This window comes from Neopsephotus bourkii, unplaced genomic scaffold (assembly GCF_033783945.1).
Source record: "Neopsephotus bourkii isolate Nb327-2 ecotype Australia unplaced genomic scaffold, CSIRO-AGI_Nbou_v1 NB_867, whole genome shotgun sequence".
In the NCBI taxonomy this organism is placed as follows: Eukaryota; Metazoa; Chordata; class Aves; order Psittaciformes; family Psittacidae; genus Neopsephotus; species Neopsephotus bourkii.
The window spans coordinates 59,648-82,483 of NW_026901363.1; the positions used below are offsets into that span (position 1 = coordinate 59,648).

At 50.1% G+C, this 22,836-nt stretch overlaps 2 protein-coding genes across 2 annotated transcripts in view; both read right to left on the minus strand.

The window, feature by feature from the left end:
- Nucleotides 1-22,836, minus strand: part of LOC133214028 (uncharacterized) — a 153,978-nt gene that overhangs the window by 24,116 nt on the left and 107,026 nt on the right. The gene's annotated exons all lie outside the window — the stretch shown is intronic.
- Nucleotides 8,647-21,911, minus strand: LOC133214035 (BTB/POZ domain-containing protein KCTD8-like). Its single transcript, XM_061356697.1, has 3 exons — nucleotides 21,803-21,911; nucleotides 16,241-16,363; nucleotides 8,647-9,249 (listed from the first exon to the last, which is right to left on the minus strand). The coding sequence occupies exons 1-3, from the start codon at nucleotides 21,903-21,905 to the stop codon at nucleotides 8,759-8,761; spliced, it is 717 nt and encodes a 238-aa protein (XP_061212681.1). The 5' UTR covers nucleotides 21,906-21,911; the 3' UTR covers nucleotides 8,647-8,758.

Consider the following 22,836-nt stretch of genomic DNA (forward strand, 5'->3'; position numbering starts at 1 on the left):
CTGCATCATTCCCTCATCCCACTTGCCCTTCTTTTTGCTGATATTAGTCTAATGGAGAGGAGAAGAGAAAAGGGGAGAGGAGAGGAAAAGATGTTTCTGGACCATAAATCTCAGCCTGCTGTCCACAAGAAGCTCTGTATGTGATGGAGCAGGTAGAGGAAGGCTCCATGCTGACCGTGGGCTCCTGATGGTTGGTTGGTGCTTTCCTGGTTTGAATGGCTTCACACACTCTAGCCCACACCCCCATAGCCTTTTCCATATGGGAAATAGATGTTCTCTCTCCTCAGTCAGGTCTGTTTGTTACCTGTGTTTGTACCCATCCTCTCGTAAACAACTCTTGCATCATCTCATATCTCCCCTGTGAGGAAGTTGCTCCTGTCTGTTGGAGCCCCAGTATCCCCCAGTGCCTGGTGCAGGTCCTCGGTGTTACAGTCCTGAGCAGTTTCCCACAGGCACTGAGGGGATCAGGAATATTGGCAGTGAATGATTTCCCACATGGGGTTTGGGAAGATGAAGGGCTGAGGTTTGCTGCTCTGCGTGAGCACTGCTGAAGGGCACCTATGGACTGAGTTGGTAAAGGTAGTTTAATGGGAGGAGTTATAGCTCTCCTGATCTAATTCCATGATTCTGGAAGTTTCCACAATGCCCCCTTTCCTGGCAGTACCCAGTGTCCTTCCCACGCTATGGCTTTGCCCAAGACCTCTTGGTGGTGGGAGCCACGGCTGGTCCAGCCCAAACTCTTGCTGTGCATGGGCTCTGATGGGTGACAGCCCCACTGCTCCATACCCACCCAGCCATTGACCCATCCTCTCCGGGCATCCCTCCTGCCCAGTTCTACTCCCCCAGTGCCCATTTGCCGTCAGTGGGAGCCTGTGATTGCATCTGCTGATACCACCCGCATCCATCCTCCTGAGGCTCAGGTTTGTCCTGACCCTGATCAGCTTTGTCTCTCTCTGGGTCACTCCTGCAGAAAACCCACCTCTCTTCTCCTACAACCCCCGCCTCTGTGTCTCTTTTCCATCTGCCCAAAGGTTTCTCTGTGGGGCTTCTCTTTTGTTCCTGCTTCCACCATCTGCTCCGTCCCTTTGCCATTGCATCCTCCAGCCAGAAAGCTGAAAGCAGACCCCAGGGCTCTTGGCTCCTGTCTGCCTCGCTGGCACACTCAGGGTTTCTTTTAGCGCAGTCTTTGCTCAGGACTCGAGGTCAGAGTCTCTGTTTCAACATTTTCCAAGGAGATTCAGAGTTTGTTTTGCAAGAAGTTTTGATAATTCTTCTTGTATCTTAAAACCCCCTTGAGCAAATAAACATCTAATTCCCAGGAGACAGAAATTCCCTCTTTGCAGCCATCTTCGAGGCCGGCGGTTTCAGGGCTTTGGGTATTAGTATTTGGGAGTGTTCCTTTAAGGCATTTCAGGGAGATTTTAAGACTCTCTTAACTCACCACTGTACAGTTCACTGGAACTGGGAGCTTTTCCCCAAGGGAAAAGAAGGAAGTATCAATAGCAAGAGGAGCTGACACTGCCTTTGCTTGAAGTGGTTATCGTGATTTACTGACCCACACAGTAAATATTGATTGAGGTGAAGCCACGGCCAATATTTACGTGTAAGAAAACAAGACGCTGATGTACGTGTGATTTGTGACCTGCTTCCCTACCAGCACATCCTGCCTTGGCTTGAAACATGGCCCGAGGGGCAGCATACAGATGTGGAAGAGCCCTTCCAGAGCACTAAGTCCATCTCTGCTGATGCAGGCTGCAATTCTGCAGAGCTTTGAGTCCATAAACCACCTCTTGGAACTGGAATCCAAGAGAATCAGCAGAGCTGATTCCATAGGTCCGTTCATGTCTCCTGCACTTCAGCTACCCATGAATGCTTCAGTAGATTAAGGGCAAGCACCAGGATGCGCAGAGCCCTGGGGTGAGCGGATGCTCTCCTCGCTCATCAGATTGATGATCTGCTCATACACCTCAGACCCTTTCTTTCTGCATCTCTTGGTAGTGCTTTCAAAGAACAGTGTTTGTAAACACAACACAAGGAGTGCCAAGGCAGAAACTGTGCAGAGAAGATAAAACCCCCCAATCCCTCTGACTGCAGTAATCCTCTGCCTGGAAAATCCACTCAGTGGCCCCAGAGATATTTCAGTCCAAATGTGCACTTGGCACAGGAGGTGCTCTTGTCTCATTATACCCTTGTTTCCTGCAAGGATCAAGCTGTCATGCCCAGGACACCCGTTTCAATGAGGCTTCTGTCCATAGTAATGTTTGGAGGTGGATCGTGTCGCTCCAGCTCTGGGGCCAGGGCTCTGCTGACATTGCTAAAGGGACAATGCTCTTTGGATTGATGGGATCCCATTTTTATCCTGCTTTCAAGAGGGAATGTTCGATTTCATGGTTTGTGATGGATTCATGAAACAAGTCAGGCAGAAGGGTCTGAGGTACCATAAAATCCCTGCCACCCCCTCTGCACACACCAGCTACCTCCTCTCTCCCTCATCAGGCTCTGCCTTTGTAACCTGATTTTACAGCAGGTTGGTCTGCTGAGCTTCACAAGATCCTGCCTTTCTCCTGCTGCTCAGTGGAGAAACACCTGCACAGTCGATGCTTTAACACCCCTTCACCCCCCTTACCTCCTTTCAAGCTCTAATGACCACTGATGGGGCTGCATGGAGACACCTCGATGGAGGAACCCAAAGGATTTGCTGCTTTTCAGTCATCTTTCTTCTTCTGAGAGGCTGGGAGCAAGCCCATGGACCATGGTCAGAGTCAGGGGCAGAATGTGACCATAGGAGGGGATAATAAAGCCCCAGCCTTGGGTTAGATGAGAACAGTGCCAGGAGGAGGAGATGTGTCTCTAAGAGGTGTAGAGCTACCTGGGCAGGGCCCCATTCACCTGCTCTGCAGAGGAGGGAAGGTAGTTTTACTACATCCACATACTACAGACAGACCCCTAACAGGAAAGTGATTTTGCTACTGTAAATCCTATAGTGGATGATTAATTATGAAACAAATAATCACCAATGCCTCCCTTGGCAGGGACTTCCCAACTTGTCTGTGGTTTCCTCAGCTTAAAGCAACTCCCTCTTACTTACAACCTTGCAGGTTGGCCAGAAATCCACCAAAACCTCATTTATATGCTTTAGAAGAGCTCTTGTCACCAAGAGTATCAAATACTATCACAGAATGAATCACAGGATGGTTTGGGTTGGAGGGACCTTAAAACTCATCCAGTTCCAACCCCCTGCAGTGCGCAGGGACACCTTCCACTAGAGCAGGTTGCTCCAAGCCCCATCCTATATCAAACTTCATGTTTCACAGTGACATAAAACTTCAAGTACATTAAATGAGAGAATAAGGTCAAACCAAAACAATTTGATGTTGCACGTTGGAAGCTCTGTTTGGCACCACTAATCCAGCATGGGAGTGTCAGAATACGTGCTCTGGTTCTTGTCTCTCTCAGTGGATTCCTGCAACTGGAAAGCCCTTCAGCTGAAAACTTCTTGGCAAGCTTTTCTGAGGACCAAGTAGCTGCCCAGTAAATGGTTTCTCATCCACTGAGCACGCTTGATTTAATGACACAGCAGCTCTAGCATGTGGCAGCTCCTGCGTTTTAAATGGCAAATGGGTCCCTCTGCACCTCCTCATTGCAATTTGACTGTTTTCCCTTGTGGGTAATCTGTAACTGCTGCAATTACATAGCACTAACTAGTAAAATAATGAGACTTAACTAGGAGCTGGGATCTTTGGTCCTCAGCACTGCGTCCACTGTTTGTGAGCTCTGTGGTTAAAACTACTTTGCTCTGCAGGTCTTTCCCTGTGGAGGGAGGGAGGAAGGGGGGCTCCTGAGGACCTGGCATAAGCAGCATCCTCAGGCAAAGCTTTGGGATGAGGCTCCAAGGCTGAGCACCAGCGATGCCTCCACATTGCACACTGTGATGGTGCTTGCTCTGTGGGGAGATGGTGGGAACACAGAACAGCAAAATAAGAGCTGAGAATAAAATCCTCCATAGAAACAGACAAAAGCATTGGCCTTGGCCTGGTGAGGTGAGTCCCAGGAGATCAAAGCTGTTTAATGAGAGAGCATGGAGAAAACATCAAACAAACAGCTTAATTTCCCTGCAGTGTTTCCAGTGTCGCTGCCTGTAACTAATGGTGCTTAGTTATAGGCTATAATAAGTTTTCCTCATGCAGGCAAAGTCCCATTGGGCTTTTTGGGTGCTAATGTAATAGCAGCTAAGTGATTTGATCTCTTCCAAGCAGAAGACGGTATCTGTACTTACCGTCCATCACTCCTGATGCAGGCTCCCAGCAGCAGCGCTGGTCCGTGTTCCTGCTGGGGCTTCCCCCTCCTGCTTGACATCAAAACCAAAGGGAACTTCATGTATGGGAAGAGAAAGAAGCTTCTGTTCCCCTTTCACCTCCTTGGCCTGCTTTGCCCAAGCCCAGGATCCCCATCGAGCTCTTCAGACTTGCAGCATCCTTGAAGCCCCTCTTACACTTTCAACAGCCCCCACCAATGGGTCAAATCAGGGCTTTGTCTTTTAATACAGGATTCTTCTACGACTGATTTATAGTTTCTAGGAGGTTCATTGATCCTGATTTTAACCTCCCAGTGCTTGGAAACCTGACATAAATCACATTAATTGCAGAAGGGGAAAAAACAAGTTTATTTGACATAACTCAGGCTGCGGCATTCCTTCAGGAGAACCTCAGGATCATTATATCAATTAAATCAGTGTATGTATTAAACCAGAGCAGGCTCCTTTTCTGCTTGCTGGCTGCACAGTTTTGATCCGATATTCTGGGTTCTGGAATGAAAATAAGCAGTTTCCAGTTTCCTGAGTCCAAAACCTTTCATCCATCCCCCTGCCAACATGCCTGCTGTGGCTGAGCATCACTGGTGGCTTTTTGGTGCTTTAGGCATGGGAAGATCTGAGAAGTTGCTTCTGGTGTGCCTAAATTTCTGAGACAAAACCTCTGCATCGCTTGGGCAAAGCCAAATGGTTCCCTGCAATGTTTCCTGAAGGGCATTCCCAAGACTGCTGTCCTAAACCACACATAATTCTTACTTGTGAATCTCTGCCAACTGCAAACAAGTTGCTTGCACACCTAAATCCCATTCCCAAGCTTGGGAGGGCACCACTGCCTTGGGCTAGTGCCAGTCTGGCCTGGAAGAGCATCCTTGAGGAGGTGTCTGAGGTGGGTAAGAAAGCTTCAAACCAGAAGCAGCTTTCCCCAAGCCCCATCCCTAACTTTGTATTGAAAAGGGCTGATTTTGCTGCTGGCAGCAGGAGCATTCTTACACCCAAAGAAAGAGGCAGAGTGAGCTCCTAAGCAGTCCTACAGTGAAGATCTTGTATGGTAAGAATGTGGGAGAGAGGCAGGCACTTGTGTCAGATGGAAGGTGTCTGATGGTGACCTTTAGAAACAGGTATTTATAGAGGGGTTACTTTTGCCTGTTGCACCCGTGTCTGTGCCTTTGTTTCCCCTCTCTGGATCTGCTCCTGCCTTTCCTGCTGGTTTAAAATAAAGGTATAATCCAGTTACAATCCTCCCTTACGGCCATTAAGCACTCCTCTGAGAAAGGCTATTATCTCTGCTTGGCTGGCAGAGGATTCCGAGCCACCTAAGGCTTTAACTCCTGCTTGGCTGTGCAGCACAGCATCCCACTCACCAGGCTGCTAGGGGTGGGGGAAACTTGGCACTGCTGCCTTTCCATGCAGCCAAGAACTGGGAGACCTCAGGGATCTATCCTGTTCCCTTTTCCAGGCTTTGTCCCATTGCTGCTGGGAGCGGAGGGGCTGCAAACCTGCAGTGCTCCAGGGACAATGCTCCACATTGGGAAGTAAAAATGTAGCTTTCTCCTGCATAATCAAATCCAACCGAGTACAAATAGGACACAACCAAGTGAGGGAACCAGTTATTCCACCACCGTGGGCCCATGGGATGAATCAGTTCCTTCCACTCAGCATCAGTGGCTACTGGGATATTTTGGACCAGCTTTGAACCCATGGATGCTGACAGAGGAAACTACCTGAGGTTTAGAAAGCCAGAGCCCCTCCAGCTTTCTTGGAGGGATGCGAGCCTGAAAACAGGCTTTTCCCACAAGCACATCCCAACCTGCCTCGGGGGAAATGGCATTATGATCCTTATTGTTTCCTTTGCTGGACCATTCCTGATCATTGTTATTTGGGCCACACTCACCAGGTTTTAAATGATTCCGTCTCAAGTAGCTGCTGGCATTTGTTACATGTCATTTGATGTTCCTGGTAATTAATTGGCATTTAATTAATTAAGGGATAATGGCATTCAATTAAGGGATGCTTGTGGAACACTGTCACTGGGTAATTAATGGCTTCCTGCTGCTCGAGCAAAGCCGAGGCATTTGTGGAAAATAAATAGAAGGGAGAAGCTGAGATGTTTATTCCCTTGGCAGGAGACAGCGTTGGCTGTGTCCCGGTGACCTCTGCTTCTCCTGAGCCTCCACTGACACACGCTCAGGGCTGCACGACCTTGCAGCACCAGGTACCCATCCACAGCCCTTCGGATGGCAGCAAACACCATGTGCAGTCGCTGGCAAGAATCAGTGCACAGACAGCGAGCACCTGATGTTTCCAGCATCACACAGCAGGTCAATGGCAGGAACAAGACCTGATTTAATCACAGGTTAGGGGTGGAAAGGACCTTAAGATCATCCGGTTCCAACCCCCCTGACATGGGCAGGGACACCTCGCACTAAACCAGGGCACTCAAGGCTCTGTCCAACCTGGCCCTGAACACCACCAGGGATGGAGCATTCACAGCCTCCCTGGGCAACCCATTCCAGTGCCTCAGCACCCTCACAGTAAAGAACTTCTTCCTTATATCCAATCTAAACTTCCCCTGTTTAAGTTTTAACCCATTCCCCTTGTCCTGTCACTACAGCCCCTGATGAAGAGTCCCTCCCCAGCATCCTTGTAACCCCCTTCACATCCTGTGCCCAGGGCTCTGCTCAGGGTGAGTCTGGCTCTGCACCTGGCATGTGTGAACTTGAGATTGCTCTCACTGATGCCAAAGGATCAAAGTACCTGGGGTAAAATGGGCCTTGTGTCTATCAATCAGCACAGAAACCCCGCTGAGTTTCCTGGGACATGGAGATACATGTAAATAAATTCCCCAAACCAAACAGCACATTGCACCAGTTTGAATTAAGGACAAATATTGAAGGATAAACAGGAACAAGTCACTTGAGCAGCTGTTCCTGGCTGGCTGGAAACACTCTGTGATGCTGAATGAGCCCCGTGTGTGATGGGTATGAACATGCCAGGGTCTGAACTCCTTTGGGCCCTGTTAGCACAGCACTCCTGCTGCTCCTGAAGAGCAGAGGACCTTCCAAGAAGGGTGATAACCACATCTGCCACTGTGGCTCCTGGCTTCCCACCCATCTATTCAGCTGGTAGCCACTGGAGTTCCCAGATGCTTTTAAAACCCAATTCCCCCCAAAGGCAAAGCCCTCAGGGCTAAGGATGGAGCCTTTCCTCCCTCCCAGGGCCCAAGCAGTGCTGGTGGCTTTTGGTTGCTCTTCACCAGTCTGGCTGCTGTTGCCTGCCCAGTCACAGAGCTCATTTGTGGTGGCTGGTGCCCAGCTTAGGAGCAGTCCATTTATCTTCTCCTGTGCCAGCCGGCTTTCCCATGGGCAGATTCTGCTGCTGCTTGCGTTCACAACCAGAGCAGTGACCTGCGGGAGTGATGGTGCCATCAAAGAGCTCCAGGAAGGAGCAATGGGTGCCCACAGGGAGCTCCAGGAAGGATGCAGAAGGACCTCCAAGGGCTTTGGCTGGCAGCAAGCCTCTTCAGCTTCCCAAAAGCCAGTGCACCCCTGCCACCAAGGAATCACTTTTGGGGCAGGGTTGGTGCCTCTTGTAGCTGGAGGCAGTGTGAGAGCCTGCCTGGAGCGTGCCTTTGGGTGGGAGAAGCCGTGACCCCCCCCAAGGCACAGGTCCTGGGGAGAAGAGGCTGAGATGGGGCTGCCTCCCATTGCCCCATCTCTGCAGGGGTGGTTGGCAGCTAGAGCAAGCTGCGATGCCTCTAGAGCAGCCCTGGACAGGCCCCAGATCTGATGGGCTCTGTCTCAGCCCCATCCTGCGCAGTTTTGCTCCTATGAGCTCCATGTCTGTCCGCTGGGAGCTGGAGGTCCTGTGCAGGGGATGAGGTGGTTTTACCCCCCTTCATAAAGGCTTTTGCTGGCTGTCAGCTCTGCCTCGTGTTATCTTGCACTGCTCTGGCTCTCCATGTTCTTATAAACACTTCTCCAGTGAGGCTGCGTATAAAAGGAAGAAGAATGTGGACCCCGTCTCCCCATGTGCTCCCCGAGGAGCCAGGCAATCCAGGAACCCCAAATGCCTGAACCACTTGTACAGTTTGGAGCAGCTCAGTTCAAACATCTGCACCAAAGGGGTGAGGAATTCATTTTCAACACCAACTATAATTTATTATTTGGAACTAGGAAACGTCATTGTCATAAATATGGGAACTTCTGCTGGATGGAAGCTCTGGCTCCGAGCATTCACCATGGACCTTCCTCCTTTTTCCACACCCCTCCTCCTATGCATATGCCACGTAGGATACCACGCAACCCTCCCGATGGCCATGGTGAGGAGCACTCTGTACCCCTGTCTGATGGATGGGCTTGATGAGCACCCCACACTCCTCGTTTCGGGAGTGCAGACACCTCCTGCTGCTACCCGGGGATGCTGGTGGAGACCCTCAGCACACCAGAGGGCTCACAGCTGGTATTTCTTCAGCAGCTCGCTCTGCCACTGACGCTTCTTGTTGGGGAAGGCAACAGGGATCTTGATCTTGCGGAAGTCCTCGATGCATTTGCCCAGCTCGGTCTCCATCGCCCGCCGCTCCTCACTCACCACCACCACGGCAGGGCTGACCTCCACCCCATTCTCCTTCACTGATGCGTGGTCACTGTTTGCCCTCTGCCCCATCTGCTTCACCTCCTCCAGCTTCTTCAGGGACTTGGAGAGGTCCAGGGTGTTGGGACGGGCTGGGCTCTCCTCGGGGGCTTCTGGCCATGGCAAGGAGTCTGTGGAGCTGGGATCTCCCCCCTCTGACCTGCCTGCAAGGGTCTCATCCATGGCCGGAGCTGGGATGGACTCACCACGGCTGCTCATGCTGGAGGTTGCAAAGTCATCCCCACCGCTGGGGCTTGATGGGTCCTGCCTCATCTCGTGGCTTTGCTTCATCTCCTCTGGGTCACCATGGGCTGGGGAAGGAAAGCAGAGAGCAGTGTGAGGAGCAGGAGCATAACCAGGCCCTTGTGATGGGAGCACCTCGAGCAAGGCTGGATGCAGCCACCCTGGGGTGCAGGTAGCTGGGCTCAGTTGGGCATGGGGCAGTTAGAGCTGGAAACCTGCTGGGTGCTCTTGGTTGCCACATTGGTGAGCTCTGCCCAAAGCCTTGGGGTTGGTGTGGGTGCTCCATCAATGGTTAAGGGCTTCCTGTGGTCTGTGGCTTGGTCTGCAGTGGTGCAGAGGGATGCTGAGATCAGGAACCATCCGAACCAGAGGGGATGTGGGGAAATGGAAGAAGAACTGGCCCAGCCTCCTACAGACCTCGGGCTTGTTAACAGCAGTGATTCTGCATGGGGAATAGCCATTCCCTCTCAATTACCAGCTGCTAGGAAAATCGGTCAGGGAGAAAAGTCAATGGGAACTGCTAAGGAAGCATTAAGAGAGGCCTAAATGTGCACAGAGCAGCTTATGCACCTACAGCTGAACCCAGGGAGTGTTTGCTAACACCCGTGCTTAGCATGGACAAGAAGGTGAGAGGGATCTTGTCCATCCAACCTTTCCCACACATCCTTCCTCATCCCTGATGCCACCACCTCTGGTGCTGTCCCAACAACGACTGTCACACAGCAGGGGCAAGACCCTGCTCCGCAGCTGGGAGAGACCGGAGGCATTGTCAGATGCTGCTGGTTTAGCAGGGAGTTGGTTTGGAAGCGGTTGGTTTACGTTTGCTTCTTTGTTTTCCCTTGAAGTTCCTGTGTTTCTAAATACCTTTGGCAGAAGCACAAACCTTCCTGCTCTTTGAAAGCTCTGGGACAAGGGGTGTTCCTTGTCCTTGTTTTCATTTACATGGATGGTTTTGGGGTCACATCAAACATGCGGAGACTTTCTCCCCCTCACGATAACAAGATCTGTTTTTCTGAGCAGTGATATCAACCTAGCAGTGGTTTTCATGGCTCGCTCCCAAAGCACCTAAATGAAACCCTCTTGTTGCACAGCTTTAACCCAAGTAGTGCCTCCTGTTTGCTGCTCTGGAGGTTTTCATTCACAGCATCCATCTGCCTTTCAGTTTCCAACCCTCCACCTATACCCTGGGGCTATACATCTACCCTTGCATTAAAGATGCTCCGGATGTCACAGTAAATGTGGATTGTGAAATGCTGTTGTTTGGCTGTTTATAGGAAGTGATTGCCACCGAGATGTGAATTATCCTCCCCCTTTCCCCCTTGTAGTTTTTCACGTAGGAGTTTACACAGGGGAGCACACAGGGCTCAGCAGATTGCCTGTAGTAGCCAACATTTAGGCAGTTGATAACCACTACCCATTAATGCACATGTCCCACAATACCAGCAACCAGTGCTGCAACATCTGCCCTGGCCAGATGTGCTCCAGCCTTTGCTGTTAGAACATGAAAGGGAGTTTGAGTTCTGATCAAAAGTATAGATCTGCTATAGGAAGAGAGGCCATCCTGGTGAGACCCTCCCCTTGCTTCTCTTGGGGGAGATTTCCTTGTCCCTTTTCCCTCATGGTTTTCTCTTCTTTCCACTGCCCCATTTCCCAAGACCAAAGAGCTCTGAAAACAAAGGATTTTGTCTTACATGACCTGCTGGGATTTTGTAGAGCACATCTAATCGCAGGGGTACAAAGCATTCAGGGCATAAAGTATTCCTATTTTAAACTCCTCACCCTACACTTTGCTTCCCCTGGAAGCAGGAAATATCAAGGTGGATTTTCTTTTGCCTTGAAAACTTTCTGTAAGGACAGAGTTTTTTCCTCCTCCTTTTTCTTCCTCTTCTTGTCTTCGTTTGACATTTACTTGAGCAGCTCCATCACTGAAATCGCTAGAGATGGAATGGGGAAATGTCACCTGTCACTGAGCAGGAACCTTGAAGGCTGGATTTTCTCTGGCAAATCTCCCCAGGAAGCTACAAGGATGTATCTTTGCCCTGAATTCTTTGAGTGATGGAATAAAGTCTCCAAGTTCTTATATTGCTTTAATCACCTTATCTGCAAGCCTCACTGCTGCATCCATGAGTGGGGAGCTGAGGCACAGGGAGCATAAGCAGATGCATCCAAATTCATCCAAAGAGCCTATGGCTTAGATGGAGACTGAATTCAAATCTCTTCAGTTCTTCTCTAGCATCATTTAGACCATCCAAGGGCTGTAGCTGTTGCATTTGTTTTCCCCTCAAGCTTTCAATACATTTTACATCACATTGTTCCCATTTGAAGCACAGAGAAGTGCAGTAACTCATTAAGGTCACCAAGCTGAGAACAAAACCAGGTCTCCTGGGTCCATCTTCCATACATTCCATACCAGACCATACTGATTTCCTTGCCAAGGCTGGCTGCAACCTGCAACCTCCATAATGTTGAAGTCTCTCGGCTCTTGCTTTTTTCCATTGCCTCTGGGTCCATCTGAGACATCTGGTGGGTTTCTGAGCTTGGGGAGAGCAGCACAACAGTGTAGACCCCACTGAAGAATCGCTTGCTAGAGCACAGGTTTGCTAAGACATTATTTCTTTGCTTTGAAAGCACTTAGAAAGTGATGCTCAGGCCATTCCTGTGCCTCTCAGTGCAGTGTCCCTTGGGTCAGTGTACAGCTTGGTCCAGCTCTTGTGTAAAATCCTGCTTCTTTAGGTATGATGAGGCAGTTTAGAACATCTCTAGGTAGCTGAGGGACTTTGCATAAAGAACCTAGTGAGCCTTAATCTCTTCTCTTTGGGATTGTTCATTAATTGCCCATGACATTTACTGACTTCTGTTCTATGTCATTCACCAAGGGCAGGTTATCCCAGCCTGCTCTGCTGGCTCTCAAACCAACATCTGTAGAAGTCATTTTGCACTCACTGGGAAATGCAGAGCTCAGCAGGTTTTTACTTGCTCCCCATACGGTGCTGAAACACGTAGTTGCTCCTGGCCAGGCCTGTAATGGTTGGACCTGATGATGTTAAAGGTCTTTTCCAACCTGGTGGGTTCTATGGTTCTATCCCAGCCCATGAGAGGCACATGTGTTTCCAAACAGCAAAAGACTGGAGCAGGGGGGCAAAAGCAATGTGAATTTGCACTGGTTTTTTTTGAGGGAAGTCAGCTCCACGTTGGAATTTGCAGGATCCAACAACAGGCAGTTCCCAAGGGGTGGATGTTCCTCTTGGCCACTCTTCTTCACTGGCCTCCAGTGTACCCTATGACTGGTACAAGACACTTAGGTTGAGGAATCTGTGCTTAACCCTGTCTACGAGACCAGAGCTTTTCTGACCCCAGCTATTGGGAGGAGTGTATCTTTTCTTTCTCTGTGCTAGTGATTTTGAGAGTGTGGGCATCACTTGGCTACAGTTTGGCCTGGACCAAACCTGACACTGAATGCCCTGGCCTCAGGTGTACTTCCTTGCCATTTATCTTCCCTGTATCTTTGAACAGATAACTTCATTTTCCCCCAGTCTAAGCTTCCCTTGCATTGATGTGTCCCTCTGTGGGGCCAGCCTGTGCCCTGCAATGTGGAATATAGCTCCTAAGATGATCCCAGGACACCTTACAACTCTTCTTCCCAGTGCACCTCACAGCTACTGAGCTGGGAAAGGAGATCTGCTTCATAGTCTGCTTTTCTCATCATATTTTTCATTTGCTCAGACTTCGTGATGCTTTTGTCTGCTTCAGAGCATCAATTAAAGAGCACAAGTGCCACTTCCGATGCAGCCCCATGGTGCTGATGGATGTCGTGCTGAGTGCAATTACCAGGCTCCTGCACTGGTGAGCTGGTGCTCTGCAGGGAAGCACACACTGTCCCAACCCCTCGCTGCTGTTTGGGATACAATTTGCTTTTCCCAGAGTGTTTGAGAGGGCAGGATCAAGTGGTGGGTTTGCTCCTCTGTGTGCTTCCAGATGAAGGTGCTTGCTGTAAGGTCCTGACACACACAGGTCATTCCTGGGGCGCTTCCTCACCAAAAGGGGGATCTTCAGCTCAGACTGTGTGAGCCTCAAGGATTGTTTTTTCCTTTTCCACCATTTGCTGCAGAAACCCCAAATTCCCCAAAATAGGAAATGAAACTCCTCTTTTTTTGCATTCTGTGAGCTCACACCTGGCAGCCAAGCTACGAGCAAGAGCTGGGCATCAGAGGGGAAGACCCCCAGGGTAGAAGCAGAGTTCTGTGCCTCTGAGGCTGCTTCTATTCCATGGCTTGATTTCAACAGCTCTTTTCCTTCCAGTTTTTAAATGAAAAACCAGCAACAGCACATCGCTGGGAGTCAAACTCAGTTCTTTTGCAAGCTTATTAAACTCCTTTCCAGCCTCTTAACTTAGGGTGTTGTGGCACAAAGATGAGTGAAAACAAGAGCTGGAGGAGCCAGTTTAGTCCATGTATGTCTGTGTGTCTGGAGAAGGGAGAAAGGACCCAAACTGTTCCCTTCAACCAAAGTTTGCTTGCCCTGAATGCCCCACATTAATTCTTTGTCTAAAATGTTTCTCATTAACTCTTTCTTGAGAGCCTGATAGTGATGGGGAGCTTAGGTTGTGCCCAGAAATGAGATGCTGATGGAAAAGATTGCATATTTTATATGTGATAAAGACATTAAGAACAGTTTGGGAAGGGTATAAATGGCAGCAATAGGCTCACAAACATCACCCTTTCACCTTCAGTGGGATGAAGGTCACAACTTCATCTTTTACAAGGATGCTTAGCTTGCAGGGTCATAGTGTGTGCATGGGCAATGTGGCTGCAGGAAACAAAATACCCTCAAGAGTGGTCATCTGTATGAAATAAGTGCTTGCTGTGTGCTTGTGAATATATTCACACACTGCAGGAATAGGTGCAATGTGGAAACGAATCCATCCTGCTAACGTGTGCAGGGAGAAGTGCAGCAGCTCAGAGCTCTGTGGGGCTGTGCATATGAATGCTGTGTAATCCAGACCTCTTTTGCATGCGGATCAGTGTGTCTGTCACTCAGGAGTGACAGATGGGTATCTAACTCAAGCCACAGTTTGTTATACATGACTTCTGTCAGCACCATTTGGAGATGGTGTTGCTGCAGTTAATTCCGGACCGAGCCCCTGCCGTGATCTAAATCAGCGCTTGCCACTCTCTAAACCCCTCGGTGATCGGTGACACGATATCCATCAGCAGGCTAATTGCTGTTCCGAGTTCATCCCGTCATGGGTTTAATCTCTAACTTCCTCCTTATTTCCTCTCCAACCCAGACCTGGCAGGAGCTGGCACTGCCCCAGCAGGGCGAGCTGTCCCTGCCTGCTGAGGAAGAGGAGTGTGGCTGCTGGAGCCTGGGGCTCTCACTGCCTGCTCTCTGACTGCCTCCATCACACAGCTATGGCTGCGACTCAAATCTACCCCTGGGAAACTGTGGATGTTTCCCAAACGCATCTATTTTGTTGCTGTGTTGGAAGGATGTGAGCTCTGCTGTCAGCTTTCAACTGCGTTTCCTGCTCAGTGTGGATCTGTGCAGTTCTTTTGCCCTTAATCATAAGTGGTGGATATTTGCCCAAGTGATAATGTCACCGGTTAGTTTAGCATCTGCACTGATCTGCTTCAGTTCTGGCTGAACTCCCAGGTGAGGTGCGACAAGAAGCAGCAAATACCCCCCCCCTTCCAAGTGTCCCCCAACTCTCACTGCCCTCTCTGGCACAGGTAAGCAGAGGTTTTGTTTTCCCCTGAGGCTGGGATGTCCCAGGTCCTTGCAAAGCCCTTTCGTGCTGGAGGACCCTCTTTGGAGGAGCTGTGAGACGCCTCCCAAAGTACGTCCAGCTGAGGGGTGGTGAACGTGCATGTGATGGATAGCAGCTTCCCTGGACCACGACTCTGCATGACTGCTCCATTTGGATGTGCTTTCCAAGCGCAATGACTCCAGCTTTATGGCAGGGGTGGGAATTATAACACATTTCATTTTGGCAAAGCAGAATGAGAGGTCAAAGCCCGGTGACAGCACGGAGCCAGGCCCTTGGATGTCGTAAGCTGCAGGAACTGAAGCCAAAGGAGCCGTGCTGGCTTACATCAGCACAACATCTGGCCTAGGGGAGACATTTCAATACTGTGTGAGCCAGAAGCAGCTTTCACCAGGCACTTCTTGTGGAGCCCATCAATTTGGGTAAGACCTGGTAGGAGATAGTGATCAATACTGTGTATGGCAAAACCTTGTCAAGAGATACTGCTCTGCCAAGAGAAGCAGCTCCTGCCCAGCTTCAGCTGCATCCTGGCTTGGAAATACTTATTATCCTCACTCTAGTAACCATAAAGATGCTTCAGCGTATACTTAAAAGAAGGGTCAGTTTGCTCCTGGCAGTCACTGGCTGTACTCTTCTCAAACCATCTACTTCTATCCAGGATGAATTTGTCCCCAGCCACAGAAGGCCATCATTCGACATATCCCTAAGGTGGGATGATGGCATTCTGCTTGCATGCACAGCTTTGGGAAGATTATATAGGAAATAAAATGTGCAGATGAAAAAATGAAGCACAGAACTTGTTTGGCATTGATATTTGGAGGAGAAAAGAGATTCTTGGCTTCTTCTGGTCATTGGCTGTAACATGAAAGGACATTAAGTCTTATATGGTTAGAAGCCCCAGAAATGAATGCCTGCAGGTTGAGTTTCTGCTTCACTTGGTTCCTGTAAAGGAGCAAATGAAAGGCAGGTGAATGCAGCAAAGCAGCAGGTCCCCACTCGGGGGATTTGCATCCTCATGTCTCTCGTTAGGAAATTCCAACAAATAGGTAGTTTTACTTTCTCCAGTGTTGGGGAACAGCAGAGGGTGCCTTAGAGGCCAAGGAGGAGGCCAAGGGTGCTCATGTGTGGGTGGGACATCAGTGATCACTTGCCATCGTGGGTTTAAACTTATAACTGAATAAATAAACAGCAAGAAGGCAACAGCACAGGTACATGTGGGGAGAGGGGTGACGTGGGGGGACCACCTTGCCCAGCACTGGTGTGACTGGAGGCAGCCAGGACAGCATGTTTCTCACCTGGAAGCGCTTCTGCCATGTCTGCCTTGAGATCCAGGATGGGCTCGGATGAAGACATGGGTTTTTTGGGGCTGTGCTCTGGTTCCAAAGGCTGGGCAATGGGCAGGCTGAGCCAGGAGCTACCTAAAAGAATCAAGACCCAAAGAATTAAATCTTAGAAGGTAAGTGATGCACAGCGAGTGTGGGAAGGGGCCAGGGTGATGTGTGATGGCCACACTCCACAGAGGATAAAGCACCTCCCAGAGCTGCTCTTCATCTTCTGGGCAGGTATCTCCCAAACCCACAAGCTATCAAACGGCTGATGACAAGACTTAGACCAGAACATTGAGTTTTCACCTCTGAGAGGGTGGCTTCACGGGCTGCTTTGGGAATAAAGCCCTTTCCAAAAGCTGGACCACTGCTTGACCACTGACCCAGCAGCAATGTGGAGGTTTCTCCATGGACAAGTGCTGGGTAAACCCCTTCATGCACAAAGAGCAGTGCAGCCACTTCTGCTCTTGCAGATGGAGAAGCGTTTGACCAAGGTCACCCAGAAGTTCCCCACCTCACCATGGCGACCAAGGGGTGGAACTGGGTGCCCCAGCCTCCAAAGGACCAGTGGATGGGCAGCTTTCTATGGCCTGTGGTGGCCAGAAGCCAAGACAGGAGGGGCCTGCCCCGCAGACAACCTGACCTCCAGGATCCAGCGCTCATGGACCACATCCAGAAGCTGCATCCAGGAGAGGGCAGCAGAATGCCAGCACGCTCCGTGCCTATTGCCACCCTCATCGGCTGTGATTTCTGAGAGCTGTAAACATGGTCTTCTACTTCCTATACCAATAAACTCTGGCAGAGGCTCTGTGGTCACTGTCAGTGCAGCTATAAAGGGCTCTGATTCATGCCCCAGAGCAGCTATTTTTGCAGAGGGACTGTGCAGTCAGTCCCAAATTGAGGTCTGGAGGAGGACAGCTGAGACAAATTCAATGCCATGGGGCCCTTGCAAGCCCGTCTGGGAGCTGGGGTGAACAGGGCAGAACTCAGCCACCCATCAAACCTGTCCCCTCTCTCCTGTGGTCACAGATGCCCTTGATCACAGGGCACAGGGAGCAGCAGCCATCACCTCAATATGGGACAATGGAACATGGTTTTAAATCAAGGTCCTGGCACACAAGTAGAGGAGGAAAGAGGGTTTGATGGAATAAGAGCTGCAGCGCTGAGGCTCCATTTGAATGGCTGAGGTTCTCCAGGTACCTTCCAAACATCCCAGCATTCAGCAGCCCTTCAGCAGGGGCCAAGCCCCTGGGTTACTGCCTCCACGTGCTGCCGTGCAGCAGATGAGGGTGGCTGTGCAAGCCAGTGCTTATGAAAGATTTAAAAGGCAAGCTGTCAGCACTGCTGCTAAAGATGGGCTTTTCCTCTTATAGCTCGATCCCTCTCTAATGCTAATAGGATTGGGAGGAGGAGGAGGATCCAGCTGAGGGTGGGGGGTTTTTCCTTGCACACCTTGGGGGAACCTTTCTAGCAGCGTGTTCCAGCACCCTCCTTGGTGCTGTGGGGTTTGGGGTCAATCCCTGAGGCTCTGCAAGGGGACATGGTGCAGCCCAGGAGCAGAGGTCTGTGCTCTGGATGTCCTCCACCAGAAGAACTGCATTAATCCCCATTTGGTTCAAAATTCCAGCTGGGAATGGCTGGAGTTTCCATTTTTGCAAGGGCTTTTATGGACTCAGGAGCCTGGATTTGGACCAGGCTGGAAGAAACACAAAGAGTTTCATCCTCCTCTGCAAAGGAAGAGGCTAAAATCATAATCCAGGCCAGCGGGACTTCTTGAGCTCTGAAACTTTCCTTTTTAGTGATTCATCTGACAAAAAACCAGCTCAAAAGGTATTTTGCCATGATATAAACTGCTTGAACCTGATTTCCTCCTGAATCTGAGCAAAACTTGGTCAGTTTTAGGGTACAGTAAAGGTTAAATCTACAGTAACTGTTTCACCCCAGTGTTTCTTCCCAGTTCTACTTCCCGTTTCACTCTCTCATTCTCCCCTTTGGTTAAATTAATGAGGTTTGTGAATCATTCACATGAGTCGATGTTGAAGGACACCATGGAAATAGGTGTTCTAATTGCTGGGAGCAAGGATGAAGCAGCAAACCCCACCTTTCCTTCTCAAACAGATGGAGTGTCAGTTCGCAAGGAGACAGCAGGGTGGACAACCAGCAAACCTCCACCCCATGGCCCTGCATCAGGCGCCGGGTCCTTTAGGGGATCCCTTTGCTCTCCGCATGTCCAAAGTCATTCTGGGCACTGCTCACACCCAGACCTGCCGCTGCTGACCAGCAAGAGGTGCCACAACACCTCCATGGGGTGAAATTCCCAGCTGGGTGAGCCTGGATGAGGAATTACTGCAAGGCAGCAGCATCCAGGACTTGACTCTCTGGTAGTGGGGAGAACCAAATGCTCTTAATGCCCATGGTTCCACAGGGGTGCAGAAGCAGGACTGAACTCACACCTCGTGGCAGGTTAAAACCCAGTCTCATGATACCATACAGCAGTGTCTTCTGAGCTTTTGTGATGCAGAGTGGTCCAGGCACATGAGGGATTACATGTGTTCACAGCAATGACTTCAACACCATTAGCTCATCTTGTTCTTTAATCAATGCCATATGTGCAATGTATAGGCAGGCTGTATATCACATCCAGTTGGTGGTTTGATTGGAAGTGGCGGCCTTGAAACCATGTTAAAGGCAGTTAAAGCCATTGTAGTTCTTTTCCCTCAGGACATTGCAATTCATTTGTGCTCTTGGTCCTAATCCTGGGTTAAATCCTTCTTCGGTGATGGGCAAAACAAGAATGGAGAGGAGGGGAGAGGAGAAGGGAAAGGATGTGAGGTGTCCCTGCCCATGGCAAGGGGGATTGGAACTGGATGATCTTAAGGTCCTTTCCAACCCTCACTATGCTATGATTCTGTGATCCTATGATTCTGTGATTCTATGAGGGGGAGGAAAGGCAGGAAATGAACTCTGCGTTGGAATCAGCCAGATCAGGGCTTGAGGAGATGCAGACCCTGGCTTGTCCATCTGGCAGGACGGGGCCATGAGAGGCTCTTGGTGAAGAACCATGGATTTTCGTTGGTCACCAGCCAGTCTCCTTCAACAAGAAGGGAAATGGCTCTAGCAAAGAAAACAGAAGCTCCCCCCTGGTTTCACTGACACCATGTGAGGAGCGAGGACCCCAGAGCAGGGTCACCTCCTGGTGTCAAAAGCCTTGGGTCTGTCCCTCCCATAGCGAGAGGGTCACTGCTTCCCCCACCTCACAGGCAGGGCAACAGAGCTCAGGAGGCACCAAGACCTGGCCAGGGTTGAGAGGGACTAAAACCTCACACCCTCCCTTTTGGAGCCATACTTCCATACCGCCCCTTCCCAGAGCTGTTCCTCCTCCTCAAGGCACAGCTTCAGCCATAAACCTACAACGCCCATTCCAGCAATAAGGAGATGGAAAGGACAGCGTTGTCTTGGCTCAACATCTCCACCTATCCAGGCTCCTTGCTGCTTGTCTGACCTCCTGCTTTCTGCTAGAGCTGAGCCATGCTTTGCCCTGTTGTGTGGAAGACAGCTCCTCACCCCAGTGCTTCCTGTTCTTTGGGCTCACCAGTTCATAACAACACAACAGCTTCCTGCCCAGTGGAAGGCTCCTTCAAGAGCATCAAGGGAGCACTTGTATGGGATTCAATGATGAGAGGTGGGGAAGGTGTTCCCTAGGTCACAGTTTCCAGGAGGAACGTGCTGCTCGCAGTGATGGCTCCTTGGCAGCGCCTGCTGCTCAAGAAGGGCTCCAGCTGCCTTTCTTTACACAGGAATCTGCTTTTCTCCCAGTTTTCCAGGAGTCACGCTCAGGAAGCGGCTCCATCAGCATTTTCCATGGGGATGTGACTGCACTCGCTTCCTATCGGGATATTTTTGCCAAGCAGAAAATCCACAAAGTAATGACCTCGCAGGGAGATCGAAGGCAGGGCTGGAGAGTGCTCGGTTTGCTGACCAAGCTGGGAGTGTCAGGAAGGCAAAGGGAAAGCTGGGAATCGTTGCAGCTCTTAATGTGCTAGGAGACAGAGCAAGCTGGAATCCTTTTGTCATGCCAAACCAAGCTATTATCATTTTTTCCCCTCAATACCGAAGGGAAGAGTTGATTTTGCTTTTGGTTCAGAAAAGCAAAGGGTTTAAACTCCCCACAGCAAGAAGGCTACACAGGAAAGGCACTGCCTCTCCATACAGAGCAGGAGGTGTCCGTACATGCAGCACAGACCCACATTTCCTCCACCCAAGCAGAGCCTAAGCTCTGGGTGACAAGAAAAGGGCACATGGCCTCTTCTTATTCCTTCCACAAATTCTTGCCCTATTTTGCAGAAATTGCACCCAGTTTGAGCCACATCTGTGAGTCCTTTGGGGGTCAGGCGACACAACAACGTGCCCCGGTGTGTTCTGGGTGCAGAGCTCATCTTCCTCTTGGAGACTCACGCCAGACTTCATGGGTCCCCTCCTCTTCTGGTGTCAGTTTATGGAGCTGAGGTCTGCCAAAATCACTGCAGCTGCCTCAATTAGATGAGCTGAAGCCTGTCCCAGTACACAGAGATGCATGAGGTAGACATTTGGGTCCAGCTGAGCCCCCCAATCCTTATGTCAGGGGTCTAGCACGTATGTGCAAATAAATGCCCCTTCCCCAGCCAAAGCAGTCAGCAGCACCATGAGTATCTCTTCCCAGCAGTGAGCCACAGGGAGGTGAAGCAATTTGCAGAGAACTAAACCCATGCAGCCTGCAAAGTCTGCCTCCCTCTGCAACTCTCTCCCACTTTTTGCACCTTTTCCTACTCAAAGAGAGTTCGAGGCCAAGTTATTCCTCATTAAAAAGTCTGCCAGAGTCTAATCCAGCCCTTGGAAGCTCCCTTCAATGTTACAGCTGCAGTTTTCCCTTTTCATTTCCTTTTTGGAATGCTAAGTCCTTTGGGCAATGACTGTTTGTGGTTCTGGACTATGGCCTTTCCCGAAAGCTGAGGAATGTGCAGAATAAACCCTCCCTGTGCAGCTCTGAGCACCAACCATTTATTGATGGAACCTCTTATTAAGTGTCCCTGCTCATACATTAAAGGCCTGTATGAGAGGTGGCTATCCTTCCTTCATGCCTCCTCTTCACCCCTGATGACCTTTTGAAGGGCTTAAACCCCAGGATTTGGGAAGACTTCACAGTCCCCACTGGAATGTGTTGGTGCAGCCCCACTTTTGGCCTCAAACCCGGTTTGTCTGACAAACACAAACTGGGTTTGTGTTCAAACCCTGTTTCACTGCACCCATAGGACAGCTTATCTGACGTCGTATGAGTGCAGTGAAAGGAATGAAGCCACCGAGGAGGCTGTCATGGCCACTGAGACCGAGCAGTTTGCTCTCATGATTCCACCTAGGAATTATGACTAGCACAAAGCCAATACTGAATCTAACATCCTCCAGATGCCTCCTTGTCCAGAGAGACCTGAACCCACCTTCACCATCACCCTCACCCATCCCTGCCTTGCCCTAGGACATCCCCTGTGGTGCTTTTACCTGGAAGGCTGCAGTGCCTGGAGAGCTGCCTGGAGAGTTGGCCTCGTACAGCAGGACCTAGAAACAAAGGAGAAGGTGTGGGTCTGGCTCTCTGCCCCACCATGATGGCTTTCTGCTGACCCATCTTCATGTGAGCACACCCGTTTGGGTGGGATGCAAGGAAAGAGAAAGAGCTCTGTGGTCCCATCCCATGGTAAGTGATTTCCCTTGGACGTGCACCATGAGCCCAGCCAGGTTTTACAGTGCATGACATGTGGTCCTCGTTCAGAATGTCTCTGGTAGGTACCTGCTGCACCCTTCAGAGCATCTCACACCTTTTTGAAGTAGAGAATAAACTGACACCACCATTAATCCTGGACAAAACTTCACCATCTCAAACCCATCTCACTGTTTCAGTTAGAGATGCCCTTGCACGAGCAGAAACCAGCACATTTCTGAAAGGAACAACTTTTCAGAGGTATCCTGTAGGTGCAGGGACAAGGCAACGGGCCCATGGATCCCTTCCCATGGCATGATGAGGATCTGGGAGCAGACCAGCCCCCCTGGGTTAGGATGTGTCCCTTGGTACTCTTTGTATCTCCATCTCTCTCCTCCTGCTTGTTCCACCTGGAGGAGTGAAGGAGCTGCTCTCTTGCTCCCTGGAGGCCTGGAGGATAGACCCTGGTTCTCATCTCTGAGCTGCAGGAGGGTAAAACCAACCTGTTTTCTGCTTGCAGGGGAGGAGGGGAAGGTCTGGAGGACAACCCCAAATGCTTTCATTGTGGAATAATAGTGGGCTGAAACAAGACATCTTTTCCTCTCTGGTTTTAGCTGGTTGCTATTGAAAATCATCCCTAGAAACCCATTAATACAATGTGAAGAAACAGATTAAAAATGCCTTAATCTTGAAACAGCATTTGAAAAGGGGAAATTAGCATATTTTGTTTAAAACCAGAAGGAAATACATTTTTCACACGCCAAAAAATGGGGGTTTTCAGCACTATTTCCTGTACTTTCTGATGAATTTGCAACTAATCTGAATGAACCCCAAACCT

Excerpts from the sequence above, each read along its gene's own strand:
- LOC133214035 (XM_061356697.1), bottom strand. The coding sequence starts at position 21,905 with ATGGTGGGGCAGAGAGCCAGACCCACACCTTCTCCTTTGTTTCTAGGT. Across the intron at positions 16,364-21,802 it reads CAGGCACTGCAGCCTTCCAG|GTAGCTCCTGGCTCAGCCTG; the intron begins GTAAAAGCACCA and ends TGATTCTTTTAG. Across the intron at positions 9,250-16,240 it reads CATGGCAGAAGCGCTTCCAG|CCCATGGTGACCCAGAGGAG; the intron begins GTGAGAAACATG and ends TTCCTTCCCCAG.